Source organism: Dromiciops gliroides, chromosome 2 (assembly GCF_019393635.1).
Source record: "Dromiciops gliroides isolate mDroGli1 chromosome 2, mDroGli1.pri, whole genome shotgun sequence".
NCBI classification, from domain to species: domain Eukaryota; kingdom Metazoa; phylum Chordata; class Mammalia; order Microbiotheria; family Microbiotheriidae; genus Dromiciops; species Dromiciops gliroides.
Genome location: NC_057862.1, coordinates 389,606,009 through 389,632,098, shown reverse-complemented (window position 1 = coordinate 389,632,098; position 26,090 = coordinate 389,606,009). Strand labels below are relative to the sequence as shown.

General features: G+C 45.7%; 2 protein-coding genes across 2 annotated transcripts in view; one reads left to right on the top strand and one right to left on the bottom strand.

The window, feature by feature from the left end:
• The window catches only part of HMCN2 (hemicentin 2), a 191,600-nt gene that overhangs the window by 102,228 nt on the left and 63,282 nt on the right, over window positions 1–26,090 (top strand). Inside the window, 21 exon segments of the mRNA XM_043980824.1 lie at window positions 294–451; window positions 1,359–1,482; window positions 1,874–2,049; window positions 2,939–3,035; window positions 3,240–3,359; window positions 5,090–5,251; window positions 6,157–6,438; window positions 7,141–7,308; window positions 8,655–8,768; window positions 11,820–11,906; window positions 12,312–12,503; window positions 15,210–15,383; window positions 16,949–17,062; window positions 17,560–17,702; window positions 19,192–19,342; window positions 20,504–20,725; window positions 21,060–21,173; window positions 21,985–22,172; window positions 23,558–23,654; window positions 24,586–24,747; window positions 25,346–25,459. Coding sequence (XP_043836759.1) covers window positions 294–451; window positions 1,359–1,482; window positions 1,874–2,049; window positions 2,939–3,035; window positions 3,240–3,359; window positions 5,090–5,251; window positions 6,157–6,438; window positions 7,141–7,308; window positions 8,655–8,768; window positions 11,820–11,906; window positions 12,312–12,503; window positions 15,210–15,383; window positions 16,949–17,062; window positions 17,560–17,702; window positions 19,192–19,342; window positions 20,504–20,725; window positions 21,060–21,173; window positions 21,985–22,172; window positions 23,558–23,654; window positions 24,586–24,747; window positions 25,346–25,459 — 3,159 coding nt within the window.
• Window positions 22,640–23,011, bottom strand: LOC122739764 (60S ribosomal protein L35-like). Its single transcript, XM_043981443.1, has one exon. The coding sequence runs from the start codon at window positions 23,009–23,011 to the stop codon at window positions 22,640–22,642; it is 372 nt and encodes a 123-aa protein (XP_043837378.1).

Genomic DNA, 26,090 nt, shown 5'->3' with positions numbered 1-26,090 from the left:
CATATCCAATTTGCTAATTTCCTAGATGAGGAGACTGAGGTATAGAAAGATTAAATGACTTGCTTGGTGTCAAATCTAAGGCAAGATTTGAATCCAGGTCTTCTAGAGCCTAATAGTCTCTCCTCTCCATCATGCTACCTTTTAGTGGGGGTAGGTCAGATTAGTGGTATACTTCTGTACCCATTCAATTGTAGGTCCTTCACAGACAGGGCCAGGGCTTTCCACTTCTCTGATCTTTCTACCTCTTCCCCTCCCCATTTTAAGTAGCTTAGTCTGTGCCCTTTCCTTTGCAGTGCCTCCTCGAATCACACTCGCTCCCAGTCTCCCAGGTCCTGTGCTCTTGAATGAGCCAGTGAGGCTGATGTGTAATGCCACTGGAGCCCCTAACCCCACACTGATGTGGCTGAAAGATGGCAACCCTGTGTCAGACATAGGGACCTCCGGCCTCCAGGTCAGTGCAGCTGGGACAGAGTTATGGTTTCATAATTCACAGCTGGAGATATCCTTCCCTCTTAATCAGGAGGAGACACTAAGTCAGTGGGATCTTCATTTCTAGGGAGCAAGGGGGCGGGGCTTAAGGCATCCTGTGATTTGCTAAGGAATATGGGACGGAAAACTTTTGAGGTGGTGGGTTCCCTTCAAGTGAATACTGGATGACCACCTATTGGGTATGTTATAATAGGACTTCCTTTCATGTATGGGTTGTAGTAGATGATCACTGAAGCATCTTCTAATTCTCAAATTCTGGGATACTGGGATCATAGGACCAAAGACTGAGGACTAGAGGGGACCCCGAGTCAAACCCCTTCCTTTTTTTTTTGTTTGTTTTTTTGCGGGGCAGTGGGGGTTAAGTGATTTGCCCAGGGTCACACAGCTAGTAAGTGTCAAGTGTTTGAGGCTGGATTTGAACTCAGGTCCTCCTGAATCCAGGGCTGGTGCTTTATCCGCTGCGCCACCTAGCTGCCCCAAACCCCTTCCTTTTATAGATGAGGAAACTAAGATGTAGAGTCTTTAAGGGACTCGGCTGAGGTTACACAGGGAGTGACAGAGGTGATTAAGGAGACATGAAGATTTTTTGAGAGCCATATCTTGGGCTCAAGGTAATTGTCTGCTGACAAATGGTTGCCATTTAAGAGCAGAGAGGGAGGTGTGGATTTAGGTTTGCCAACAGTGCTGTGTGTTTGAAGGGACCCTTCCAGCATCTCAGATGATCTCTCAGCTTTTAGGCAGAGAAAGGAGAGAGACAGGGGAACATCTATGTGAAGAGGAACTTTGCCATCTTGTGTCTAAGCTTGGCAATCTCATCTTCCTGTATGAGTGCGCAGCCATGGCTAATGTCTTTTTCTTTTGGAGGGCAGGTCTTCCCTGGGGGCCAAGTCCTCACCCTGGCTAGCTCCAGAACCACAGACTCAGGGACATACTCTTGTGTGGCAGTGAATGCTGTGGGAGAGGACCGGAGGGATGTTACCCTGCAGGTCCATTGTAAGTTATAAATGTCTTTGGGGATGGGTGGAGGGCACTGGGTTGTGTGGTCTGTGGAATAAGGGTTTGAGTAACAGTCTTATTTCCTAAAGAGATATATGGGATGGGGCTAGGGGCTGGGGAGAGAGGATTTAGGCTATAAGTATCCTGGGAACTATTGATGATCTTATGGGGTTAGATGCTACTAAGAGCCCTTGGTAAACTGGGTTCTTCTTCTTCCCTGGTCTTGTGTTATACCTTTCATTTCCAGCCACCTCAGGAGCAAAGTAAGACTTTTCCTAGAAGAGAAAGGCATTGAGGAAAAGGGGTATTAAGGGGTGAGGACTGTCATTCTGTGTACTTTCTGGAAAGGTCTAGCTCCATAGTGATGCCATGCCTTTGTCGTCTCCAGTGCCCCCAAGTATCCTGGGAGAAGAGCAGAATGTGTCTGTTGTGGTTAATCAGTCGGTGACCCTCGAGTGCCAGAGCCAGGCTGTGCCCCCTCCCGTGCTGAGCTGGAGGAAGGATGGACTTCCCCTTCACCTCAGGCCAGGAGTCCACCTCTCTCCAGATGGGGCCCTTCTGCAGGTGAGTGGCCTCAAAGACATGTTATTAAATGAAGCCTTGGTTCAGTGTTGCCATGCTTGGCAGAGCAAGTCACAGGCACTGCCCCTGTCTGTAGAGAAGATCGTGCAGTGTAGTAGAAAGAACACTATTCTTTAGGTCAGATCTTGAATGTAATGTTTGCTAGCTGTGCGATCATGGGCAAGTGACTTCACCTGTGAGCTTCAGTGTCCTCATCTATAAAATGAGGATAATAATGATCATGCTACAGGATTGTGAGAAAGGTACTTTGTAAGTCTTATTACTATTGCTATTATTATTCCAAAGTCATAAGACATTAAAGCCTGAAGGCAATTTAGAACATAGAACACAGGCAATAAAATGTCAGAGAAGGGACCTTGAGAGATCATCTAATCTTTTTTTTTTTTAATATTTTTTTTGTGTGTGTGTGTGTGTGAGGCAATTGGGGTTAAGTGACTTGCCCAGGGTCACACAGCTAGTAAGTGTTAAGTGTCTGAGGCCAGATTTGAACTCAGGTCCTCCTGACTCGAGGGCCGGTGCTCTATCCATTGTACCACCTCACTTCCCCGAGATCATCTAATCTTAACTCCTCATTTTACAAATCAGGATATTGAGTTTCAGAAAGGATGAATCATGTAATAGTATGAAGTGGTATTAAAGCCCAATTCTTCTGACTCCCTGTTCATTGCCTACAGACTAAGGCAGACTTGGTATAGGCAGACATAAAAGGACAGACTTGTAAAAGCAATTACAATCAATTGAATTGAACCCAGTAACTCAGATTTGTTTGGGTGGCTTTGAAGTTGGGATATGGGAAGAGGCAGCTGGGCTGGGTTAGCCTTTTCTTAAGGATGACTCAGGAATAATGTGGCGCCTTTACCTTTGTGGCCAGGTGGAACAAGCCGAGATTCAAGACGTGGGCCGCTATACCTGTGAGGCCCTGAACAAGGCTGGCCGCTCTGAGAAACACTACAATCTCAATGTCTGGGGTGAGGTCTCTTTGAGGGGTCAGAAGTTATACTCCTCCTCCTCCTCCCTCCCTCTCCTGTCTATGTAGGTAACAAGCCTGGGCTAATTTCACCTTGGCTGGGTTGTGAGTTGGACCACTGCCTTTTCTCTGTTCTAGCCTCTCCCCATTCTCACCCAACCCCAAGGGACCTCAGGCTTAAACTTCTCTCCTTGTTTTGGCTCAGTTCCCCCCGAGTTCTCTTCATGGGAGCCCCGGACCCTGGCGGTGATTGAGGGCCATCCTGTCAGCTTGTCCTGTGAATGCTGGGGAATCCCCTTCCCCAAAATCACCTGGAAGAAAGATGGTAAGACCCTCCTTTCCCATGAAGTTTCTGTAAGTCTTAGGGCAGTCCCATATACCCATATTCCATTGTGGTCTCACTCTAATGGTAAGGGCAGGGAGAAACAGAGTAACTGACCCTCAGAGGATCTTGGTTATTTCAGTCTGTGTTTATTCTGTTAATTTCTCTCTGATCTTCAAAGACTTACTTAGCACATCTCCTCTGCGAAGCCTCCCCTGATTGATCAGGAATCTCTTGCTGTTTACATCTAATTTACCCTTGGCCTCTCTGACTACCCTTGCACTCCCATGCTCTGTTTTACTGTCAATGAGTAGATCTGTATCATATATTATAGCCTTCTAAGGTTTTATTATTAAAACCTTCTAAGGTTTAAAGAACTCCTCTCCCAAATTGGGGTCAACTGCTATATTGGGTCTGTAGAATGTAGGCAGCACAGAACTCCTGAGCCCAGCAGAACCCTCCATGCTCTGGTTCCTCCCCAAGGAGCACTTATAGGCATCAAGCTAAGACTATATTTGGTGGGAGTAGGTCACATCCTGAGCTTTTACACAGAAGAATCCAAGTCGACCTTTATATCAGGTCATTTGGTACCTTCCATGCCATATGTTACATCATCACCTACCAGTTTGTCTGGACCTTCCACTGCGATTGTTTGCTTCTTGAGGGCAGGGACTCCTGACTCAGGCTGGGCATCCCATGGCATTTGGTATGTAGTAGGTGCCCTGTCTGTTTGCTTGGGGAATGAATCCGACCCATTGGAATAATTTTCTTTCTTTCTTTCTTTCTTTCTTTCTTTCTTTCTTTCTTTCTTTCTTTCTTTCTTTCTTTCTTTCTTTCTTCTTTCTTTCTTTCTTTCTTTCTTCTTCTTCTCTTCTTCCTTCCTTCCTTCCTTCCTTCCTTCCTTCCTTCCTTCCTTCCTTCCTTCCTTTCTTTCTGGTGAGGCAATTGGGGTTAAGTGTCTTGCCCAGGGTCACACAGCTAGTAAGCGTCAAGTCTCTGAGGTCAGATTTGAACTCAGGTCCTCCTGAATCCAGGGCCGGTGCTCTATCCACTGCACCACCTAGCCATCTCCAATGGAATAATTTTCTTTTCTTTTTTTTTTTTTTTTAAGTGAGGCAATTGGGGTTAAGTGACTTGCCCAGGGTCACACAGCTAGTTAAGTATTAAGTGTCTGAGGCCGGATTTGAACTCAGGTACTCCTGACTCCAGGGCCCGTGCTCTATCCACTGCGCCATCTAGCTGCCCCGAATAATTTTCAAAGGATACTAGATTCAGAGCTGGAAGGACCCTTAGAGGCTGTCTGGTCCAGCCCCCTCATTAGATAGATGAAGAAACTGAAGCTTCGTGATTTGCTCAGGGTTAGTAAGTAGCAGAATCAGAATTCGAACCCAGGTCTTCCAACTCTAAACATTCTTTTGTCTTTCAGGAACAGAGGGGGCCAGTCTAGTTTTTTTTTTTGTTATCAGTGTCCTCTCTGTCTTTTGGGGGCTCTACAGAGTGTTTCATTAGGGCTAAATGCTTCAAGAGTCTTGGATTATGGTGACCTGGACTGTTGAGGGGGTCATCTTTTTCTGGCTTTTTAGCTCCTTGGCTTTTAGGGAGCCTAGGAAAGAACAGCAGAGGCAGTTGATTTGTGAAGGGTTTGGCCTTCTTGGGATGGGGTCGATGGGGAACCCAAACATGCCAGGACCCTAAAGCTAAAAGCTCCATGTTTCCTTTTCCACCTCACCAAGGGAGGCTCCTGCCCACTGACGGGGGCGGCACAGAACCCATCTCGGCTGTGGGGAGGCTGCTATACCTGGGAAAAGCCCAGCCTTCTCAAGAAGGCAACTATACCTGTGAGTGCAGCAACATAGCTGGGAACAACAGCCAGGAACAGCAATTGGAGGTGTATGGTGAGTTGAGGTGGGACAAGAGGGAAGCATGGGGGGGAAGGAGGGCAGCTAGGTGGCACAGTGGATAAAGCACCGGCCCTGGATTCAGGAGGACATGAATTCAAATCCGGCCTCAGACACTTACTAGCTGTGGGACCCTGGGCAAGTCACTTAACCCTCATTGCCCTGCAAAAAAACAAAGAGGGAAGCATGGGGCCCCCTTAAGGGTCTATTCGGGGCATCAGGGCCCTTTCCTCCCACCATATCTGGGGGGATACTGGCCAAGCTCCACCCAGAATCTGATGGCATGGGAACTGTAGGGGATGAGCCCTTGTATTGTCTGCTCTTTCCGGGGGGCAGGGGGAGGTTCAAGGTATATTTCTTTTATCCTAGAAACCCAAGAATATAAATCATTCTAATCCAGAGGTTCTTAACAGTTTATGTGTAAGTGTCATGGACACCTTTTGGCAGTCTGGGAAGTCTTTCTATCCTGAGAAGCTCCCTTCTCAGGACAATGTTGTTAAATGCCTAAAATAAACTACACAGTTACAAAGAAAACCAATGATATTGAAATAAATTTCATTTTCCTCCCATTTAAGTTCATGAACCCCATGAGATCTATCCATGGACCCCCTCCGTGGAGGAGGGAATCCATGGACCCCAGGTTGAGAAGCCTTGTTCTAGTGCCTGTTGCCTCTAAGAGGTGCTATCCTTAATTACCCTGGCAAGGCATTTCTGTGATGGGGATGTCGAGATTTCCTCCACAGTTCCTTCCAGGTTGTCTCTGCCCTTCTTGAGTGGTAGCGCTCACAACTAAACTGAGTCCAGCCAGAGTCTGGCCAGTTTTATCTGTCCCATGACAGTGGTCAGAGCTCATAGAAAACTCCCTGATGACTCTTACAACCCCTTCTTCCTTCCAACCTCAGTTGCTCCAAAGATTCCAGGCAGCGACGACCTTCTCAAGGAGGTGTCTGTGATCCAGTCTGGAGAGGTCACCCTGGAATGTGAAGCCACAGGGAAGCCACCGCCAGTGGTGACATGGGAGAAGGATGGCCGGCCAGTGGCCAGTGAAGATGGCCTGCTCCTTCAGCAGCTGGGGGGGGCCCTGCAAGTGGAGCAGGCGCAGGCTGGCCATGCTGGACACTACACCTGTGTGGCTGAGAATGAGGCTGGGCGGGCAGAGCAGAGGTTTGACCTCTCAGTGTTAGGTAAGGCCTGAGACAGCATCTTGGCTTAAGTCTCTTGGGGGAAGGGAAGAAGGAAGGAAGGAGGGAAGAAAGAAAGGAAGGAAGAAAGGAAGGAAGGAAGGATGGAAGAAAGGAAGGAGCAGAGGAAAGAAGGAAGGAAGGAGGGAAGAAAGGAAGGAAGGATGGAAGAAAGGAAGGAGCAGAGGAAAGAAGGAAGGAAGGAGGAGAAGAAGGAAGGAAGGATTTATTTTATTACCTACTATATGCCAGACACTGTCCTATAAACTAATGCAGTCCCACTTAGAGCCATAGAATTGGGAGCACTGCTGCTTCAGGGTCAGCCACATGACATCTCTAATCCCAGATTCCAGCTAACAAGGCTATAGAAAAATGATTTGTGGGAGTGCAAGATTGGATTTAGTATCAGGAAGACCTGGCTTCAAACCTTGCCCCCAATACATACTAGCTGTATAATTCTGGGCAAACCAGATAACCTCACTGGCTCTCAGTTTCCTCATCTGTAAAATGAGGAGGTTCTACCCTGCAACCTATAGGATCTTTTCCAATTCTAAAACTATGATCCTAGGATTTTTTTTTGTCTTCTCAGACTAAGGAGTATGTGTTGGAGGGAGTGGGGAGGCTGGGAACAGGCAGTGGGAGATAAATTTGGATCTTCTTAAGCACATAGATCTTATTTGTTAATAAAATTGTTTTCATATCTAGTTCCCCCAGAGCTCATTGGGGACACTGACCCACTGACCAATGTCACGGCAGTCCTACACAGTACCCTGACTCTACTCTGTGAGGCCTCAGGCAGCCCTTCCCCGGTGGTCCGCTGGTTCCATGGGGAGGAACCCATCAGTCCTGGGGAGGACACTTACTTCCTGGCAGGTGAGGCAGGAGATGGGAGGGATGTCATAGGCAGCCAGTCTATTTGTCCTCCAGTGTGGTTCAACTTCAGTTGTCAGACCAATAGCTCTGAGCTGGGTATGGATTCAGGGGACCTGTGTTTGAATCCCAGCTTTGCCATTTATTACCTGGGTTAACTTGGACAAGTCACTTAACTTTTCTGTTCTGCATCTGTAAGAGCAGGGCTCAGACCAGATGATCTCTAAGGTCCCTTTCGGCTCTAAATTTGTTGTTGTTCAGTCATTTTTGGTTGTGTCTGACTCTTCGTGACCCTAATTTGGGATTTTCTTGGTCAAGATACTGGAGGGATTTGCCATTTTCTTCTCCAGCTCATTTTACAGGTGAGAAAATTAAGGTCAACAGGGATATGTGATTTGCCCAGGGTCCCACAGCTAGTAAGTTTCTGAGGTCAGATCTGAACTCAGATCTTCCTGACTCCAGGCCCAGCGCTCTTTTCATTGTGTCACCTAGCTGCCCTAAATTTAGGGTCCGATCAACTGAGAATTTGGTAATTATCTATTATCTTAGTTTATCCTCCCAACTGGATTCTCCCATTATATAGGTGGAAAATAAAGGATCAGATAAGGAAGTATATACCCCTAAGTCACACAGTGATGCTGTAGTGAGATTCAGGTCTCCTGACTCACATTAAGCCTCTCTCTTCTAGTACCTTTTGGACCCCGCCCCCAACTTTGGCTCTGTTTTAGGTTCCATTATGCCCATGATAGACACTCAGAGTTAGAAGAGAACTTGAAAGTTCACTCGTTTAACCTCCCATCCCTTGCAGAAATGCCTTCTCTAGCATTCCAGCAGCCCTCCCAGGCAGTCCATTCCAGCCTCTGCTTGAACAGGAAGTAGCAGGAAGCTCACTGTTTCACCACCCATCCCATTTCATCATTGGACAACTATTAGAAAATCTTCCTTGTACTGCAGCCAAAATCTGCTTCCCTGGAACTTTTACCTATTCCTCCTAATACCACTCTCTGGAAACTGCACAACAATTCCACTTTCTCTTTAATGTGAAAATTCTTTAGATATTTAAAGATAGTTCTTTTGTTACTGCCTGCTGCCAAGTCTTGTCCTCTCCCAGATAGCCTCCATTATTTCTCTTAACTGTTCCTTCTGATGTGGTTTTTGGATTCTTCACCATCCTGCTTTCCCATTGGTTAGCTAAACAGACTGCCCCGACCAGAGGTTGGCTTCAGGACAAACTTCTCTTCATTTCTGCTAGCTAGGCTGGAGGGGGTTTTCACCTTGGCACATATAGGGTAGACTTAGAGGCTAGGTTGAGAGTCCATTGGTTCCCTTCTTCCTTCTCCCCTCCTTAGGGGGCCGGATCCTGAAGCTGACCCGAGTGCAGGAGGAAGACGGTGGCCCCTATTTGTGCCTTGCAAGTAATATGGTTGGGGAAGCGAAAAAGAACTTCAGTGTGGAGGTCTTGGGTAAGTATAATGACTTTGAAGCCTCCAAATAACCTTAGGTCAAGCCCAAAAGGTAGTTTGGGACACAAGTATTTAGGAGTCCAGAAAGTCGAAACAAGGTGGGAAGAATGAAGGAGTTGGACCTGGCTTTCTCCATCCCAGAGAATGTTGTATACAGTAAGAGCAATATTGTTTGAAGAATAGTGTGAACAACTAAGCTATGTGGAGTATTATAAGTATTTAAGTCAACTACAAAGGACCTATGAAGGAAGATGCTATCTGCCTCCAGAGAAAGAACTGATAAATAGAAGTATGCATAGTATGGTTTTACATATATATGCATACGTGTGTATATGTATATATGTTTATACACATATATTTTGGACAAGGCCAAACATTATCTGTCTGTCCATCCATCCACCCATCTATCTATACTTCTACCCATCTATCCATACTTCCACCCATCTATCTATCCTTCCATCCATCCATCCATCCATCCATTTATCTATCTACATGTGTATACATACATGTATATATTAATAATGTATATTTCATACATATGTGTATGTGTGTGTGTATATATATGTATATATATATGTCAAATTGTGGTCTTCTCTAGTGTGGGGTAGGGAGGGAGGAAGGGAGACTGTAACTTAAAATGTAACAAAAATTATATTTAAATAAGAAAAAGAAAAAATATCTATACTTCAAATATTGTATAGTTTTAATAGCTTAGACTCAGGAAAGGGAAATTTTATTAATAAAACTAATTCCTTATTTGTATAGAATGCTTTAAACTTTATACTTGCAAATTCATTATCTCATTTGACACAGCAACCCCATGAAGTATATAGGACACAAATTAATTAGCTCCATTTTATAAATTGGAATGGCATTTTGTTTGTTTTGTGGGGCAATGAGAGTTAAGTGACTTGCCCAGGGTCACACAGGTAGTAAGTGTCAAGTGTTGGAGGCTGGATTTGAACTCAGGTCCTCCTGAATCCAGGGCTGGTGCTCTATCCATTGTGCCACCTAGCTGACCCTGGGAATGACATTTTGGAAGTGGGATCATTTTAACCAAAATAATTCTTCAGTGTAGTTAGTACAGGAATGACAAGGACTGACAACTTCACTTCCAGTAAGGTTGGAAAACAGGGCAAATTTTGTAGAAACCTGTTTGGTGGATACAATATTTGCACATCTGCTGTGGTCCCAAATGAAAGCTATTTGTGATCAAAGAGAAGGCTGGTGTTCTTCAAAGGAGAGAAATAAAAACGAGCTCAGGAATCCTTCTCTAATTTCCAGAAAGGACATCAATAAAGGGTGTGTGTCACAGAGAAGGGCAATCAACGTGATTGCTCCTGATATTCTAGGTCATGTGTGATGTTTAAAATCTAAATGTGTGGTTGCCTTAAATTAGAAGCTTTAGCACCAGTCTTTGGGCATTAAGCATTTATTAAAGCATACCAGGTATTAGTAAAAAGGAAAACACGTGGAGTTCAGAAAGTTAAGAAAAAGCCTATCCAGCCTAGAGTTCCAGTCTGGTCTGGTTCTTCCTCAAGTCCTCCACAGAGAGCCTGCTTCAACCATGAACTTCTTGAGCAAACTGAGTGTGGAAACTTTTTATAGGTCCAGAGGAGAGATGGTCCTTTCACACTGCTTCAAGCTGTTTGGTTAGCATCATCCAAAACCATTGGTTCACTGGACTTGAAGGTGGTCTCATGTTGAGTTCAAAGTCCTTAACTCTGGCCAGGTGTGGTTACAATCTAATTAACTTGAAGTAGTCTAATCAGCGAAGTCAATCACTCTCATTTAATTCAATCAGTTTAGATTAATCTCCAGGTGGGGCCTTTGAGTATCTGCCAAATCCCATTATTTTCTCAGATATGTCATATGGATTGAAAGAACTGGGGATATTTAACTTGGAAGAAGAGAAGATTTAGGGGGAATGTGATGACTGAAGCCAAATAATTGAAGCTCTTATCTGTCCCCTATGGAAGAGGGATCAGACATGATCTGTTTGGCCTTAGGAAGAAGAACTAGGAACAATGGATAGATGATGCAAAATGGCAAAACTAGATATAAGACTCAACCTAAGGAGAAACTTCCTAACAATTGGAGGTCTTTAAAAGTGAAAAGGGCTGCCTTGGAAGATAGTGGGTTTACCCTCACCCAAAGTGTTCAGGTAAAGGCTAGGTGACTTCTTGGGGGTCCTGCTGTGAAGAGCATTCTTGTTCAGATATGGCTTTGGAGAAGGGAGAAGGGGGTCTCTGAGGTCCCCTCTACCTCTGGGATTCTGAGATTTTGTGAAACAAGGGCAGGGAGGCAACATGATTTGCCCCGATCTCACACCTGATAAGTGGAAGAGACAGATCTGTATAGCAATGTGCTATGGAAAGAACTCTTAACCACTCTGAACCTTGGCTCCTCATCTGTCAAATGGGGACAATCATGCCTACCTCACAAAATTGTTGTGGGGATCAAGTGAGATAATATATGAAGCACTTTGCAAAACTGAAAAGGCTATATGTCAGAAATTTATTAAAGTTGATGTTGTTATTTTTTGGTCCCATGATTTTATAAGTGTAAGAAGTTCCCTTTACTGATGCAGACCAGTAGTTATTCTGCAAGTGAAAGTCTTCAAGAGTCACCTGGGGTCACTGAGAGGCTAGATGACTTGTCCAGGGTATTAGAGCCAGGACTTGAACTCAGGTCTTCCTGACTTAGGGCAACTCTTCATCTACTTTATCTCTAGCCATTGTTCCTACTTCATTGTCATTATTATTATTATTAATTATTTATCACTGACTATAAGTTTAGGGTCTTTTCTCCTAGATCAGGGTCAGCAAACTATAGTCTTTGGGTCAAATTCAGCCCATTGCCCATTTTTGTACAGCCTGGGAGCTAAGAATGGTCTTTTATTTTTAAATAAAGTCTTACCATATTTAAAAATATAAAAACCTTTCTTAGCTTATAGGCCATATAAAACAGGTGGCAGACTCTGTTTTGCTGACCTGTGTCCTAGATCATGAAGACATTTAGTAGAAAACTCGTGGTGTCTCTTTCTTCCAGTTCCTCCCAGAATTGAGAATGAGGACCCAGAGGAAGAAGTTAAGGTCCCTGAAGGGCAACCTGCCTCCTTGACTTGCAATGCCACAGGTAACAGCTGTGTGGAGTTACTGGCAGCAAGAAAGACAGAGGTCAACTATCTGGAATGGGGGTGGGGAAGGGAAGCTCAAGAAATCAAGGTTTGCATTCAAACTCTTCATTTCCAACTACTTGCCCATTTATAACCAATCACTAACTTCTATTTGCAATTCTCTGGGAGAGGGGCTGATACCATTCCCCAAGGAGAAGAGAAGTAATCGCTTTGTTCATTTTCTCCATCCATTTCTGGTTCTAATGTTCAGTCCTTTGGGGTTAGATATGCATTCCTGAGGCTAAAAGGTTCTAGAGTACCATTCTAAACTTCCTGAAACTGTTCTAGAACCTGCCATCAGATGAATCTGAATGAAGACTTTTAAGGAAATATCATCATTCACTCTTAATTGCTCCTATGAACAGGTCACCCCCAGCCAACAGTCACGTGGTTCAAAGATGGCCGAGCCCTCTCTGGAGGAGACCCCTATCATATATCCCCAGATGGGTCTGTGCTAGAGATACTCCAGGCCAACCTCTCCAGCTCAGGCCACTACTCTTGCATTGCATCGAACTCAGTCTCAGAGAAAACCAAGCACTACAAGCTCAGTGTTCTGGGTGAGTGGCACACACTATGGACCTTGATGCAGGATCCAACAGAAAGATACCCCCCAGACCTCCCAATTTAGACAGACTGACCCCCTGGAGCTGTTTAAGCTGGGCTCATTGGAGCTCAACACGGACCCCTGGGACACAGGATCACATGAGCTCACTGATTTAGAGCTAGAAGGGACCTCAGAGGCCATTGAGTTCAACTCCCTCATTTTACAGATTCGTAAACTGAGATCTCGGAGGCTAGGTCAGACATATAGGATGTGGTATGGAATAGATTTCTTTCTTTTTTTTTTTTGGTGGGGCAATGAGGGTTAAGTGACTTGCCCAGGGTCACACAGCTAGTAAGTGTCAAGTGTCTGAGGCTGGATTTGAATCCAGGGCTGGTGCTTTATCCACTGTGCCACTTAGCTGCCCTTGAAATGGATTTCAACTCAGTTTATCTGACTGTAGACCCAGCCTTTAAACAGAATCATGATGCCTCTCAAACCCATCCTCCTTACGAGCTGGTGAGAAAATCAGGGAAGGAGATTGGTTGTTTTGAAGTTACCTTGAAGAGGTAACTTAGATGTCTTCTAAGATCCAACCAGTACAATGGTTCATGAGGCTGAAATCTTTCCTAGGACCTTCCCTCTGTAAAGCATATTAAAGCCTATGGAATCACAAGAAGGGTTTTTAAAAAGGTAAACATGGGTGTTAAGTTTATTTGTATCTATCTGTTAGACTGTAAACTCCATGAGGGCAAGAATCATGTAGGCACCTAACAGATGCTTGTTTAATTGAACACTCATGTTCCTGAGAGTTGGTGAGAGTCATTTGGAAGGTGAATGAGGTCATTTCAGTCTAAGTGAAAAGGTATCCTAATTTATACACTAGGTTGTAAAAAGACTCACCAGGATCATAGATATACAGAGGAAAGGACTTCAAAGGATATCTAGTCCAACCCCCTCATTTTACAGATGAGGAAACTGAGGTCCAGAGAGGTTAAGTAATTTATCCAGAGTCACACAGGTGGCAGTCAGGATTTCAACTGGAATCCTCCAACTCCAATTCTAAAACGTGTAGTTTCAAAATATAAGTAGGTTCAAGAAGTGTTTAGATAAAGTCAGGGGTAAGGTGGAAATTAATTCAATTCGCCTGATATTTATCAGATACTTATTATGTGCAAAGCACTGGGCTAGAGGTTGGAAATATATTCAGCTAGGAGTGGAGAGAGGGTATTACATGTGCCCAGATAAGTAACTACAAGATAATCTAAGGAGGGGGAAAGATAAAGCTCTAATACCTGTGGGGATCAGGAAAGGTTTCAAGTTAGGAGTGGTAACTGAGCTGAGCCTTTAAGGAATCTGAAGAAGCTAATAGGAGGGAATGAGGTGAGAGTGTGTTCTAGGCATGGGAGAATAGACTGTGCAAAGTCCCCAAGGTGGGAGAAGATAGGATGTTTAGTTCAGAGAACAGCCAGTTTGGCTAGAACCTAGGGTGCATAAAAGAGAGAGTAATAGGAAATAAGTCTGGCAAAATAAGCTGAAACCAAATTGGGAAAGTCTTTAAAAGCCAACCTGTAGATTGTGCATTTTATCCTAGAGGCAATAGGGAGCCCTGGAAGCTTCTTGAGTGGAGGAACACGCTCAAACCTGTGCTTTTAGGAACACTATTTTGGCATTTCTGTCAAGGATCATTGACCAATAGGAGAAGAGTAAGACCAATCAGGAAGCTATTGCAGTGGTTTAGTTGAGGGGTAATGAAAGCCTGAACATGGTAGTGGCCAAGGGAGTGGAGAAAAGAAGACAGATGCTACAGAGGTAGAATTGATGAGACTCGGTGACCGATTAGATAATGTAGGGAGAGAGAGAGAGTGAAGAATTGAGAATGACTCCCAGAGGGAGAACCTGGGTGACTAGAAGGAAGCATCTGCAGGACTTTCAGGGGGAGCTGTCCATCAGGCACTTGTCAACTGGGGACCAGAGTCCAGGAGAGAGGTCAGGTTTGTATGTAAATATGTGGAAGTTACCTGCACACAGATGGTAATTGAATCAACCCATGGGAGCCGATGAGCACCAAAAAAAGAAGGTACGGAAAGGCAAGAGAAAAGAGGTCCAGGGCAGAACCCAGCTGGCCAAAGATAGCTTGGTAGTGATCATTGGGGGAAACAGGATATTTTAATCCATCAGAAGCACTTCCTGAGGTTGGAATATGCGTAAGACACCACAGGGCATACAAAAACAAGAAGTGGGCTCCCCCTCAGTTGAAGTCTTCAAGCCAAGGGCTGGATGGATGACCACTTGTTAAGAATGTTGTAGAGCAGGGATTCTTTACCCTGTTTGTGTCCTGGACCCCTTGGGCTGTCTGGGGAAGCCTATGGACCCCTTCTTAGAATATTTTTAAATGCATAAAAGAAAATACACAGGATTACAAAGGAAACCTATTCTACTACAATATGATTCTGAAACCAATTCTACTGGAATAAAAATATTAGCAGAAAAGTTCAGGTTGAGATCCCTATTGTAGATGGTTTATTTCTTCAGATGTGGGCAGAACTAAATGGCTTCTGAAGCTCCTTCCTAGTCTGAAAGTTGGAGAGCTATTCCCAGGTCATCCAAAGACCCCCATTTACCTCACCTCTGGGAACTACCCATGTCTTTAGGCTTGTGTTTCTGGGCAGGGGGGCACCACCCACACTGGCCACATTTCACAAGCTTCTCTTCTCTACAGTGGTCCCCACGATTTTGGGAGTGACTGAAGACAGTCCAGATGAGGAAGTGACGGTGACTATCAACAACCCCATCTCCCTGATCTGTGAGGCCCTCGCATTCCCCTCCCCTAATATTACCTGGATGAAGGATGGGGCTCCATTTCAAGCTTCAGGAAATACCCAGCTGCTCCCAGGTGATGGCTTCTGGGGTACAAGGGTTTGGGGTAAGGGGAGTTGATTCAAAACTGCCTGAGGTGGAATGAATTAGGGTAACAGATGATACCCAAAACCTCATCTCTCCAGTTTGGCAGGTAGGAATAGAGCCCTAGTTTATAAGCTGGAGACCGAAGGTGTCACCACTGGCCAGTGGTTTGGAGTATGTTGGCGCTGTTAGAGTTTAAAATAATAATAACTTAGAGCACTTTAATTTTACAGAGAATTTTACAATTATCTCATTTTTTCCAACAACAACCCTGTTAGATAATGCTATTATAATTATAACCATTTTATAGATGAAACTGAGGGAAGTGAAGGTTAAATGATTTGTCTAGGAACACACAACTAGTAAGAGGTCAGATTGGAACTCGGCTCTTCCCGACTTCAGGCCCAGTGCCACCTACTTACCCTAATGACTTCTCTTAGGGTGAGACTGAAGGCTTGGCTCATGCCATGTTGGATTGTTTGTAGTGGGTCAGGACCTGGGACCAGGGAAGGAGGACACACCAGAAATGAGGGAAGTCCCTCAGGTCGGAAGCAAAGTAAGCAAACAGAAACAAAGAGGGGACAGATACTGGAGGGCAAAACAAAACAGATGTTTCAAAGTCCATGCAAACAATCCTTATCTGAGAGGGTCTACAATTCCTATAGATTAGTGCAAGAAGGATAGTCAGAGGGTCAGGCACTCAGTTAACAACCAGGAGATTCAAGGGAAACTGAGGAGGTGGATCAAGAGGGCATAGCACCCCAAGCAAGAACAAGGCCTGGAAAATAAGAGGGGCTTGCTGCTTCACGTTCAGCTGCCTCCCCTCCCCTTTCACCTGGGGTGGGGGCAATCCCCAGTCCACCTGATCTGGGAGCCTGTTGATTAAAAAAATGATTAATGTTTGATTGGCACGTGTTAAGGGCAGGGTAAGAGCAAATGTACTGCATTTCTCTGGCAGAAGGAATCTCCCTGACAACTGCACTGTGAAAAACAATCTCTCCCTTTTTAAGATTTCCAAAGTACCTTCTTCACAATAGCCTTGTGAGGTAGTGCAGGAATTATTATTCCTATTTTAATGGATGAGAAAACTGAGGCCCAGACGTGTTAAATGACTTGCCCACCGTCACACAGTCAGGACTCAAATCTAAGTCTTCTGACTCCTCGTGTAGGGTTCTTCCCAAGTTCTGGTCCCTGCCAGCAAAAACTAACTTGCTTGGCCCTATACATACTACAGTTGAAGGGCTAGAGGAAACTTCGCCCAGTTAGTCCAGCCTCTTTATTTTATAATCAAAGAAAATGAGGGGAAAGAGGGGAAGTGGTTGAGTCAAAGTTACACAGGTAATAAGCAGCAGAGCCCGGATGCAAGCCCAGGTCCTAGGCCTCTAAATGCAATGTTCTTCCTGTCCTGCTAGTGTGAATTAGCATCGTCCCAGCTGGTGACTGCTAGGCCTTGTCTTTGAGGGGCCTCCTCCCCAGTGGGTAGGCAGGGACACTCCAGAGGAGTGGAGGCCCTTAGGGGAGCTCTGTGGTGAATCTTGGCTTCTGAACCCCAAGCAGGCACCCATGGATTGCAGATCCTCAATGCCCAGGAGCAGGATGCAGGCCGATACACCTGTGTGGTCACTAATGAAGTTGGGGAGGCTGTGAAGAACTATCATGTCGAAGTGCTCAGTATGTAACAGTATCCCCTGTATGGACAGAAGCACCCTCCCAGGCCACAAGCCTATTGATGTAATAGCCTCGACTCAGCTGCTATGTCTGTATCAAATTTCATATGTTAAAAAAAGTACCATTTAAATTTCCCAAGTGATGCAGTAATAAAGGCAGGCCTTACTATTCTTTCTGGTTTACAATTGAGGTAACAGGCCTTGGGAGGGAAGAAGCTGGCCTGACATCATGCAGTTATCTGGGGAGAGATCACCTGAGTCCAGTGACAACATTCTGTTCTGTCATGGGTATTCTTTAGCTGAGAGTGGACAGCTCCAGTCCTTTCCTCATTCCACTACTTTGGGACCTGGCAGAATAATGAGGGGTCCCATGACTTGCAGTCTCAGAACCTGAGATCTGGGCGGGCCCTTGGGGTACCCGTCCTGGCCTGCCCCCTTCCCAGAGCAGAAGGCCGCCTGTCTTCATTAAAGTCTGACTCTCAAACTCTTCTCTTCTTTCAGTTCCCCCTTCGATTTCCAAGGATGATCCCTTGGATGAATTCAGTGTTAAAGAGGTGAAGGCCAAGGTCAACAGTACTCTGAGCTTGGAGTGCGAATCCTGGGCTATGCCCCCTCCGACCATCACCTGGTACAAGGATGGACAGGTGAGCCAGGGAGAGGAGACAGGGATGCTCCAGGTCTCAGGGAACTCAGCAGGGTCAGCTGAGAAATTTTTCACCCTTAAGGTTCAATGTGATGTGAGGGTGGGGGTCTATAGCTGGTGTATAGACCCTGGACCCTTTAGAATGAGTGGACCATGGGTAAAGCAGAGCCCATCCATTTACAGAGCAGTGGTGCTATCCCAGTCTGACTCCAGGTTCCTAAGTGTGAGAAGATGGAACAGAAAGGCCTGTGGGACATTCAGATGGAATCTTCAGACTCCCCTTGGAGGGAAATAGATGAGCAAAGTGGGATGTTGCTGGGACAGGCCACGTTTGAGTACTGGGAATCATCCCAACAGCTCTCATTTTTTTGGTTTTGTTTTTTTTTTTGCAGGGTAATGGGGGTTAAGTGACTTGCCCAGGGTCTCACAGCTAGTAAGTGTCAAGTCTCTGAGGCCGGATTTGAACTCAGGTACTCCTGAATCCAGGGCCGGTGCTTTATCCACTGTGCCACCTAGCTGCCCCCCAGCTCTCATTTTTATAGAGCTTGAACATTTCCAAAGTGTCTTCCTCAGGGGCAGCCACGTGGCACAGTGGATAAAGCACCGGCCCTGGATTCAGGAGTACCTGAGTTCAAATCCGGCCTCAGAGACTTGACACTTATTAGCTGTGTGACCCTGGGCAAGTCACTTAACCCTCATTGCCCCCCAAAAGCATTCCAAAGTGCCTTCCTTACAATAATCCCATGCAGTAGTAAATGCAAACATTATTATTCCCATTTTATGGATGAAAAAACTGAGGCCCAGAGAGGTTAAACAACCTGCCAATAGTCACATAGCTAGGAAATGTTGGAGCCAGGACTCAAACCTAGGTCTCCTATCTCCTAGCTCAGGCTTCTTTCTCTTCTCCCATGCTGCAGTTCTGGGAGTGACTAAGTGTATCATACTGGTGTCAGGGCAGAATTTGAGAACTGGGGAGCAGGCACAGGTTGGGAACAAGACCTTAGGTACAAGAGGACATTCTGGTGCCCTGATCCCTCTCTCCCCCCAGCTCAGACCCACAAGCTGATTCCTAACCTTGACCTCTTAGGGTCACTGTGGGTTGGGTATCTTGCAAATGTTTGCTTTTGATTATGAGGGAGACCAGGAAAAAGTTCAGAGACCTCTGGGGTGGTTACAAGGCCCCCAATGACTAAGGTGCTAGAGCGTTGAGGTCAGGACAGGGTTTTCATCTACATCTGACCCATTTGAGGGGACCAAGGGCAGGAATATGGGTGAGGGACCAGGTTAAGTCAAGTTTCAGTGGGAACATTTGCATCATCTTAATGTGGTACAGAGGGTGGCCAGGGAACCGTGGCTCTAGTGGTATGAACCTTTCCATCCAAGTGAAGAACGCTCCAGCCTCCTTGGCCGATGTAGACACACACCCTGGTCTGGCCTGGCCTATTTGGCTTTATTTCTGCTTCCCCCCTCTCCGTGTCTCATCCCATTAGCCGGTGAGCCCTGATGATCACCTCCACCTGCTGGCTGATGGGCGGCTGCTCCAGATCAATCCAACTAGGGCCTGGGATTCAGGGCGCTACCTCTGTGTGGCCACCAATGTGGCTGGTGAGGATGACAAAGACTTCAATGTGCTTATCCAGGGTAGGTGCCCAAGGAGGAGAAGAGTGGTTGCAAGGATTGGCAGGAAGGTTTGGGGAAAGTGGGCGGCCAATGAGCCTGTGTGTGTGTGTGTGTGTGTGTGTGTGTGTGTGTGTGTGTGTGTGGATTGCTTTTCATTCAAGCCAGCTCCCTGCTCTCAGCCTGTGGATGCCCAGGCTCAGGGCTAGTGCTACCTAGAGCTTGAGAGATACCATAACCAACAACCCCTTCCCCCATATAAATACATATTTATAGAATGCTTCAAAGTTTGCAAAATATTTTATACATATATTTCTCATAAAGATAGGGACTGAACCTGTGATTATATTATTATGGGGAACACACAGGTGAGGAAACTAACTTCTACAATGCAGGTCAGCACCTTTTCTGCAACTTATAGTCCTAGTAGATTGCCTAGAGCGCTGAGAGGTTCAGTGATTTACCCAGGGTCGCACAACCAGTATGTGTCAAGGACAGGACTTGAACCTGTGTCTTCTTGACTTCAAGACTGGCTCTGTATTCGCTAGACCAAGAAATTATATAGCTTATAAATACATTAACATTCTAACTTCTTTGGGTTAAGACCAATTAACCCTATATATCCACTTGGAAGAGAATAAGAGAATAATTGTAGGTTTAGATGTGGCCTTGAAGATCATTCATTCATTCGTAACATTTGTAAAATCCCAGATATACAGATAGTGTATATAGATGTATGTATATATAGATGTATATATATACACACATATGTAGACACATATGTATGTATATATAGATGGGTCTAGATATAATTTCATATTTTATATATACACACACAGCAATATACATATATGTGTATTGCTGTGCTAGATGTTAGGAATGTAAGATAAATGAAACAGGACTACCTTTTAAAGAGTTGATAAGCTTTTGGGAGTGAGAAGGCATAAACAGAGACAAGTATAAAACAAATTAGAATATATTCAGTGCACAAAAGAAGAGATGGAATGTATTATAAAGTCATCAGGATTCATAGAATGTTAGCACTGGAGGGAATCCCAGAGAACATCTAATCCAGGCTTTGCCCGTTTTATAGAGAAGGAAACTGAGGCTCAAAAAGAGAAGTGATTTGCCCAAGGGAGGAAAGCTCCCCTGATGGTTGTCCTATTTTTCTTTCCTTCTTTCCAGTGCCCCCCATATTTCAGAAGATTACAGATCCCAGTGAAACCTTTGAGACCCAATACCAGGAGGAGGAGGAGCTGAGGGGAGGTGTTATAGAGTACCGGGAGATTGTGGAGAACAATCCTGCCTACCTGTACTGTGACACCAATGCTGTCCCACCCCCACAGCTTACCTGGTATAAGGATGGTCAGCCCCTCTCAGTCACCGAGGGTGTATCTGTGTTACAAGGTATGGGCTCTAGGGAAAATCTGTATATGCTAACAGGATGTTACAACAACGTAGTCCTCTACTCTTTTTTCTTATCCTCAAATTGAAGATGATATGATGAAATGACCTGAATGTCATGACCATATATGATTAAAGGCATTTGTGGAATAGAATATTGTCAATGGTACTTTGAATGGCTCTTCTCTGACCATCACCTAAGATTGTACACTGACCTTGGCACCAAACTCAATCTCTTTCTCTAGGACTCGTTTGATCCCTAATCCTGACTACCCGTCCTACAGATTGTTTCCTTTGGGTGGGCCCTCTGGCCTCTAAGCTCATTTTTCTTCTGCAGGTGGCCGGGTCCTGCAGATCCCCATGGTCCGAGCAGAGGATGCTGGGAGATATACATGCAAAGCCTCCAATGAGGTTGGAGAGGACTGGCTGCATTATGAGCTTTTGGTGCTAAGTGAGTGGCTGGGAGAAGAGGGGAGGGGAAGCCTCTACATCCCATCCTGCAGAAGAAGGGGACATACGGGGGGGTGGTATTCTACTTTCTCCATTGCTGTGAGGGAGTCAGTGCGGAGGTGGAAGAGTTGACTGTCAGGGATCCATGAGAGGGTTGAGGGAAGGAACCTTGGATTAGAGGGTAGGATGGATGCCTCTACCTCGTACCTGATGTCTCAAGTCCTCAAGCTCCTGGTTCCTATGATAGAACATGGCTAATGACTTCCTTGAGCACAGGGACTCCCAGACCCATGAAAAAGAAGTTTAGGAAATAGATGAACATGATCTTTGTCTCAGAGCAGTTGTTGCCAAGTCAGAGACCTCCACTGGGGGATGGGTTACTTTTCAACCTTGTGGCATTATTGGTTAGTGCTCTTCTTGCCTTGGATGAAAACACACTGGGGTTTCCAAACTCCAAAGTGGTCTGAACACCAGTTCAGAAAAGAAGTGTTGTGGGAGAGGGCGGTGATGATGATAGCTAAGCATTTTTATGGTGTTTTAAGGTTTGCAAAGTGCTTCACATATGATATCTCACTTAGTCTTCACAATGCTGTTAGGGTAGGTGCTATTATCACCCCCCATTTAGCCAAGGAAACTGAGTCTAAGAGAAGTTAAGTGACTTATCCAGGGTCACCCAACTAGTAAGCGTCTGGGGCAGGAATTGTGATCAGATCTTCCTGACTCCAAGTCCAGGACCCTATCTATGCACTATGCACTATGCCAGCCAGGCTTGGGGCTCTTCCTCACCTTCCTCTCTTCTTGTGCCTTCTCAGCCCCACCTGTGATCCAGGGAGATCCCGAAGAGCTGGTGGAGGAGGTGACAGTGAATGCCAACAGCACCGTCAGCCTCCAGTGCCAGGCCCTGGGCACCCCATCACCAGTTATCTCATGGCTACGGAATGGGCTGCCCTTTACCTCTAGCTCAAAGCACCAGGCCCTGGAGGATGGGCAAGTTTTGCAGGTCAGGGTCACCTCATAGCTTTCCAGCATGGGTGGAATGGCCTAAAGTGGGTAGAGGGCCAGGTACCTGGTTGGGCCCTTGGGGCTATCATCTTTCTTTCTTTCTTCCTTCCTTCCTTCCTTCCTTCCTTCCTTCCTTCCTTCCTTCCTTCCTTCCTTCCTTCCTTCCTTCCTTCCTTCCTTCCTTCCTTCCTTCCTTCCTTCCTTCCTTCCTTCCTTCTCCTTCTCCTTCTCCTTCTCCTTCTCCTCCTTCTCCTCCTCCTCCTCCTCCTCCTCCTTCTTCGCAATTGGGGTTAAGTGACTTGCCCAGGGTCGCACAGCTAACAAGTATCAAGTGTCTGAGGTCGGATTTGAACTCAGGTCCTCCTGACTCCAGGGCTGGTGCTCTATCCACTGCACCACCTAGCAGCCCCGGGGCTATCATTTTTTTAAATAACAATTTGTCTTTTTATTTAGCACTTCTACAAATTATGCTTTAACAGTAAATTTCTGAAGAGGGTACAGGTGTTCCTTCCTCTGCTGTTTTTTGGTCTTCAGGCTTTCCTCGTGCTTATTAAGCCTGAGGCACATGGCACGGGTCTTCTTGGGCCGAAGGTCCAGGGGGTTGTATTTCTTGCCTTTATAGAATTTCCTGAGTTTCTCTTTCTGTGTCTGGTTGATGATAGTCAGGACTCGGGCAATAGATTTTCGGACAACTCGGATCTTAGATAGCTTGGATGCAGCTCCTCCAGTGATCTTAGCCACTCTCAATTGGGAAAGTTCTACCTTTAAATCATCTAACTGTTTAAGTAGCTCCTCCTTCTTCTTCCCGCGAAGATCCCTGGCCTTGATTTTTGCCATGATTGAAGATATGACAGACCGCCACCGGATCGGAGGAGAAAAAGCAGGGCTATCATTTTCTTTTTTTTTTGTTTTGTTTTTTTTTTGTTGTTGTTGTTGTTTTTGTTTTTTTTGGACAGGGCAATGGGGGTTAAGTGACTTTCCCAGGGTCACACAGCTAGTAAGTATGAAATGTCTGAGACCGGATTTGAACTCAGGTACTCCTGAATCCAGGGCCGGTGCTTTATCCACTGCGCCATCTAGGTGCCCCAAGGGCTATCATTTTCAATGTCAAGTGAGCAGTTGTGCTTGAAGCCACATGGCTACTCACAGAAGGCCCAGGGTTAGGCCACATACACGATAGTGGTTCAATAAGTGCTTCTTGTTAGGAGTGCTGGTGTTAAGAGAGGCTACCTCCTGCTTGCCCTGCTCTTGGCAGAACCCTATTTGGGCTCCCCTCCTCTATGCTCTCCAGGCAGTACCAGGGCCTGTGGTCAACTCTCAGGGGATCCCCTGAGTGCCATCTCACCCATGGGCACTGCCTGGATACCATTGCCCCCTTTGTAGGTCTCTGTTGCCGATGTGACAGACTCTGCCAGCTATATGTGTATGGCGGAGAATTCAGCCGGCTCAGCTGAGAAGCTTTTCACCCTTAAGGTCCAAGGTGAGATGGGGAGTGGGACATTGTATAGCTACATTGGAAAAACATGTATTAAGCAAGTACTGTATGCAGAGCACTGTACTAGGGAGGTAGAAAAGTTTCTATAAAGTACAGTTCTGCCCTCATGGAAAAGGCAGCTTAAGAGGAGGCTAAGATGCAAACATAGATAACAGTACTCAGTACTTCAAGGTTATGGTTTCTTTGTGATTATTCCCCTTCCTCATCCCCTCCATGTGGCTTGGTTTTTCTTCTGGGGGAACAGGTGGCAGGCACTGGGGAACAACAGAATGAGTGATAGACTCTCAGGAAACTAGGGTTGCAGCCCCAGCTCCTTGGGCTAGTCATGCCTTTTTTTTTTTTTTTTGGCGGGTCAATGAGAGTTAAGTGACTTGCCCAGGGTCACACAACTAGTAAGTGTCAAGTGTCTGAGGGCAGATTTGAACTCAGGTCCTCCTGTATCCAGGGCTGGTGCTTTCTCCACTGTGCCACCTAACTGCCCCCTAGTCATGCCTTTCATTGGGCCTCTGTTTCCCCTTCTGTAAAATTATGGTGTTGGGCTACTTGATAATCTTTTAGGTCCCTTACAGTAACCATAGTCTGTGATTTTATGATAGAGGAAGTATTAGTACAACAGAAAGACCATCAGCTCTGGACTCAGAGCAAATGGGTTCAAAGCCCACCTCTGATGTTGTCTGCCTCCGTGACCTTGGGCAAGTCCCTTAACCTCTCTAGGTTCCTCAGTTGTAAAATGAAGGAGCTGGATGCGACGGCTCTCGTCCAGCTCTAAATTTCTAAATTGATGATCTTATGATTCTGTGGGACCTTGTAACCTCCACAGCCATGCAGTGATAGTCATTCCAACTCAGAGGTTCAGCTAGCTGAGGCTTGTGTTTTCACGTGTCTTTCTTTGGTGCTTACGTGGCTGTGGGGACAGCTCCCCCCAGGATCACCGGCCTGAACCCAGAGCGCATCACAGCCATCGTGAACAGCAGTGTGTCCCTCCCCTGTGACGTCCACTCTCACCCTAGCCCCGAGGTGACATGGTACAAGGATGGCTGGGCCCTCCCTTTCAGTGAAGAGGTCTTCCTCCTGCCTGGTGGGTAAACTGATCACCTCAGCCTGACAAGGGCTGAGTCCTGGGGGATCTGGCCACCTTAAGCCCTGGCAAAAGGCAATCTCCCATTGCAATAAACTGCTGTGAAGGGGCTGTCTTAACTGACGGTCAGAGCAGTACATTTAGGAAGACATGAATGTAAATGTCAAGCCAGTAAGTCTTTATAAAGTGCCCACTGTGTGCCGAGCACTCTGCTAGGAAATATGGGCTCTATATACAGAAGGGTACAATATAATACTGGACTAAAAGTCGGGAATCTAGGTTCTGATTCTGCCTTTGCCATTAACTTGTATTGTGATCATAGAAAAGTTATTTGAAATCTCGATTTCCTCATCTGTGAAATGGAAATGATACTTTCCTGGTCTAATCCAGTTAATATGACAATCAAATTTTAAAAGTTTATTGAGGAAATAAATGATTGATCAGGTGGAAGAATGAATGCACAAAGTGGATACTTAGCCTTTATCGATCAAGTGATTTAGGGGAAAAGAAAGGGAATTAAAGAGGAGGCCCTCAGGGTAGAGGGCAGAAGGCCCAATTTCCTGGCATGAAGAGTTCTCCCCTCTCTGTACCTCCCCAGGTACCCATACCCTGCAGCTGTCCCGGCCCCAGCCATCCGACACAGGCACATATACCTGTGAAGCCCTCAACGTGGCTGGCAGAGACCAGAAGCTAGTGCTGCTCAGTGTATTTGGTAAGCAGTGTCCAGAGGGGCAACATTTCCCTTCCTCCTTCTCGTTCTCTGTTGGGTATTTTGTTGCCACCCTGGGCATTTAAGCCTGTGAATTGAAGGTGTTGGAGCAAATAGTTTCTCAGTCCTCTCCACCTCTGACATAATTTGGTTTTGTAATTCTGAATTCTGGGATTGTCCCCCCTACGGCCACCTCTGTCCTCCCTCACCAAGTATTGTCCAAGAAGAGACAGGGCCCTTAGGATACCCAGAAGCACCCAATTCATTTCTCCCCACGAACCAGTATCATGGTACAATGACAGGGAGATAATGTGTCTTCAACATCAGGGGAAAGGGTCAGTTGGCACCTTTTTGCTTTCTCCCTTTCACACTGTGAAGACCTGGAGAACCAGACCAGTCTTTGGGTATATCTTCTGGGGCCTCACTAAGGACTTCTTGGCCAGCACCAGAAGAGAGAAGGAGAAAAATGAGATCATATTTTGCTTTCCTTTTTTAAGCATCTGGGTGAAACCCTTCCCTTCCCCTTCACTCTAGAATTAGTTGAGCCATAGGTAGCACAGAATAGTGGAAAGAACACTGCATTTGGAGTCAGAGGAGATCTGAATTAAAATTATTCTTCCCATTTATTACTCTA

Bases quoted from the DNA above. Each gene is read 5' to 3' on its own strand.
- LOC122739764 (XM_043981443.1), bottom strand. From the start codon at position 23,011: ATGGCAAAAATCAAGGCCAGGGATCTTCGCGGGAAGAAGAAGGAGGAG.